This window comes from Nematolebias whitei, chromosome 17, assembly GCF_014905685.2.
Source record: "Nematolebias whitei isolate Nwh7 chromosome 17, NemWhi1, whole genome shotgun sequence".
NCBI lineage: Eukaryota > Metazoa > Chordata > Actinopteri > Cyprinodontiformes > Rivulidae > Nematolebias > Nematolebias whitei.
In genome coordinates this window covers 17,091,170-17,094,499 of record NC_056514.1, presented here as the reverse complement: position 1 = coordinate 17,094,499, position 3,330 = coordinate 17,091,170, and the positions used below count along the sequence as shown (strand labels likewise).

Below are 3,330 nucleotides of genomic sequence, written 5' to 3'. Positions count from 1 at the left end.
ACTTTTTTCCTTACAGTGATTATTCTGATTAGAGCTTCATGAGTCTAACAGCCTCAGGGTAGAAGCTGTTCCTCAGTCTAGTGGTTCTACACTTAATGCTCCTCAACCTCCTTCCTGAGGGGAGTGGGGTAAAAAGTGTGTGTGCTGGGTGAGTGGGGTCCTTCATGATGCAGGTGGCTCTCTACCTTAATCTGGAGGTGTAGATGTCTGTGATGGTGGGGAGACTGACTCCAACATCTTCTGTGCAGCCTTCACCACTCTCTGCAAAGCTTTTCTTTCTGCAGCTGTGCAGCCTCCATGCCACACGTTGATGCTGGAGCACAGGATGCTCTCCACTGCACACCTGTAGAAGGAGGTGAGGACTGAGCATCCCAGATCAGATCGCCTCAGCCGCCTGAGGAAGTAGAGTCTCTGAGTCTGGTTCTGCTAAAGGTTTCTTCCTCACGAGGGAGGTTTTCCTTTCCACTGTCGCTTTCATGCTCAAGATGAGAGTTCTGCGATGGAGTTAAACTCCAAGCAGTCTGCTCCTCAGATAGAGTGAAATTATTATTTTTTATATGAATGTTTCTATACAGTGCTCTGAGACGACTTCTGTTGTGACTTGGCGGCCGCTATATAAATAAACTGAACTTTAACAGCGAACAGTTAAAAGTGTTAAAAGTGAATCAGTTGTGTTTACTCCTTTCAGTAAAAACTTGCCCAGTTGGTTATGAGATATTTCACTAATAGAGATGACTCGTTCACAAAAAGTTAATTTTTAAATAAAGACTTTGTACATTTTTTTAGTGCTCACTGCTCAGATTGTGTTGTGAATGACTCTGAGCTACTACCACCCCGGGCCTTCAGTCAGTATTAGAGAAATGACTTGACTTATAGACATTTTTGTGTTTTGTAAGGTCAGTGGCCTGTGGCGGCCATCTTAAATGGTTTCTTGTAGTTTGTTGTAGACGTATGTTCATGGGTTACTTTCTGCAAGTTTCAGTAAAACGTGCACAATGAGATATTTTGGTAAGACAAGCTCTCATTCACAAACATGGACAAAAACAATAGTTTGCTTTTGCTCTTTGGCTGTAATTCAGTTATAACAAAGTGCAAACTATATGAAAAATGGAACTTTGGAATGAAGCTACTAACAACATAAAAGTTGTTATGAAATATCCTGTTTATAACCAGTAGGTGTCGCTGTAGATCAGAAGAGCAGTTACTGACTGAGAAAACTATCACAGGACGAAATAATATTCAGTGTTAAGTGTAGGCTGTGTGTAGCAAAAAAAAAAGATCCCTCTCTAAAATAATTAAAGATTTAATGAAAATGAGTGATTCTGTGCTTTTAGAACGTGCCCCAATTTTCAAAGAAGTACAAACCACATTACCCAGAATCCCCTGGATGGAGGTCAGAGGTTATGTGGACATGTATGCCGCCACATCAGCTAGCTAGCCTCGTCTTAGAGCAGAGTAGGAGCTTGCTCTCGTGCAACATTTGTTCTCTTTTAACTTGCACGCGACCTGAAGCTCTTCCCGCTCCGGGTGGATGAAAGGCAGCGGCTCTGCGCCTGCGCAGAACCAACACACGGCAGAAAGTAAACAACGTGCGCTGCTCGACTGCTGCGGAGGCCTCGGCAACGTCGACTACTCAAAGGTAAACTTACACCGAGGAGCACCTGAGCCTTTCAGAGGACACCTCACTGTGAATTAGTCAACTCTGCGCTTTCTTCTGTTTCACCGTCCGAGCGACAGAGTCCCGGTGAGCTCCTACTGCCGGAAGACAACCGGACCCGGTGTTCGTTTTTCAAAATAAAAGCATGACTGAGACGTTTAAAATTAAACAGTTAAACAACAGACCAGACAATTAAACATGTTTCTTTCTGCATTTGTTTATTATTATTTTTTGGTGGGCATAAATTATTATTGATTTAGATCTCTTGATGAAAGTACCACATTATGCTGTTTCTTAGTTTTTAGGGTAGCTTCCCTCCCTATAAAAAAAGAGATTTGGTCAATATCAAAACAAACCAACCATTCCGACACGGAAAAAACAAACAATCTCTCTCAATTACTTCACTTAGTATTTCATGTTTATTCACTGTAGTACTTCACAGTGCATGGTCACAATGCACCTTCAATTTTCTTATTTTATTGAAAAATATACCCTTGAACAATGTCCTAGAAACAATTCAAACTAGTTTTAACTGGCCATGAGGTAGTGCTGCTCTGAAATATAAATGAAGTTTAGACAATTGTTGTTAAACCTACAAAAAAATCTGTAAAATTGGTTTCTCATGTTAATATTGACGGATCGCTGTTCACTCAAAATTAACGGTGTGCCCCTAATAAGGAACAGTTTTACTACAGAAACTTCAACGATGCAAACTATTACCATGATTCTTTCACATATGTATTACTGTCTGACACAAACAGGACAAACTAGGCTACAGAAACAAGACCGAACATATTAAACAAAAAGCGTAACCTGTATCATTTTGTAGAAGTTTAACAAATTATAGTTGCTATCCTGGCTAAACTTCATTCAAAGTACATGTTGTAATAAAAGTGCCAGGCACTTGATTAATTGAGTTACTGTCATAAAATTTAAATATATATTTTTTTATGTCTGTTTTATTTTTGGGATCATATATAAGTTTCATATAGTCTGGTGTGTAGTACTGATGTAGTACCGGTACACACAGAGCTACAGACAAACTACACACTCTGGTTTATCGTGTTTTACTTTGTAAAGACCTCAGGCTCATAATAAAGAAATTCTAATTAGCCTCCAAGTAGTTGGTTAACTTTGTTGTTTTTGTCCGACAGTAGAACTACCGTAGTTTTGACACTGTTTGTCTTCTGGCACCAACATTGAATTAAAACACATAATTCACAAAGCGTTGGCCTAAAGACACATGTTGCTCATGATCTCTTATTTTTAAAAGGTATAAAGTAGAAAAGCACCCAGGATCCCCAAGTGTGTAATCCAGAAGACTTCCCATCACATCAGTCAGTTAAATTCATTTTTTATCTTCACGTTATCGATCCCTGGTCCGTTTCGTTACACGTCTCATTCAGAACAAAAATCAGATAAACTTTTAATGGTGCGTTTTATCTCTGCAGTGATTTAACATCTTCTGGAAACAAAAGGCGGCTCAGAACGATTTACACAACGATTAGAAGCACTAAAAACAAAATAAAGTCATAAAGAATGAATGTATAAACTTTTAACGTTAAAATTAGATGCTGTAGATGAACAGATGCTGGGATATATTCATCATTTAACGCGGGTTCCTCATTTTTCTGGACTGAATAAAACGTGCATTGAATTTAAGGAAATGCAAA

The 3,330-nt window shown here is 39.1% G+C and overlaps 1 protein-coding gene across 1 annotated transcript in view; it reads left to right on the top strand.

Moving 5' to 3' along the window:
• Nucleotides 1-1,531: 1,531 nt before the first annotated feature.
• Nucleotides 1,532-3,330, top strand: part of pemt (phosphatidylethanolamine N-methyltransferase) — a 153,261-nt gene continuing 151,462 nt past the window's right edge. The window contains exon 1 of the mRNA XM_037691607.1: nt 1,532-1,639. Coding sequence (XP_037547535.1) covers nt 1,532-1,639 — 108 coding nt within the window. The remainder of the gene's footprint in view (nt 1,640-3,330) is intronic.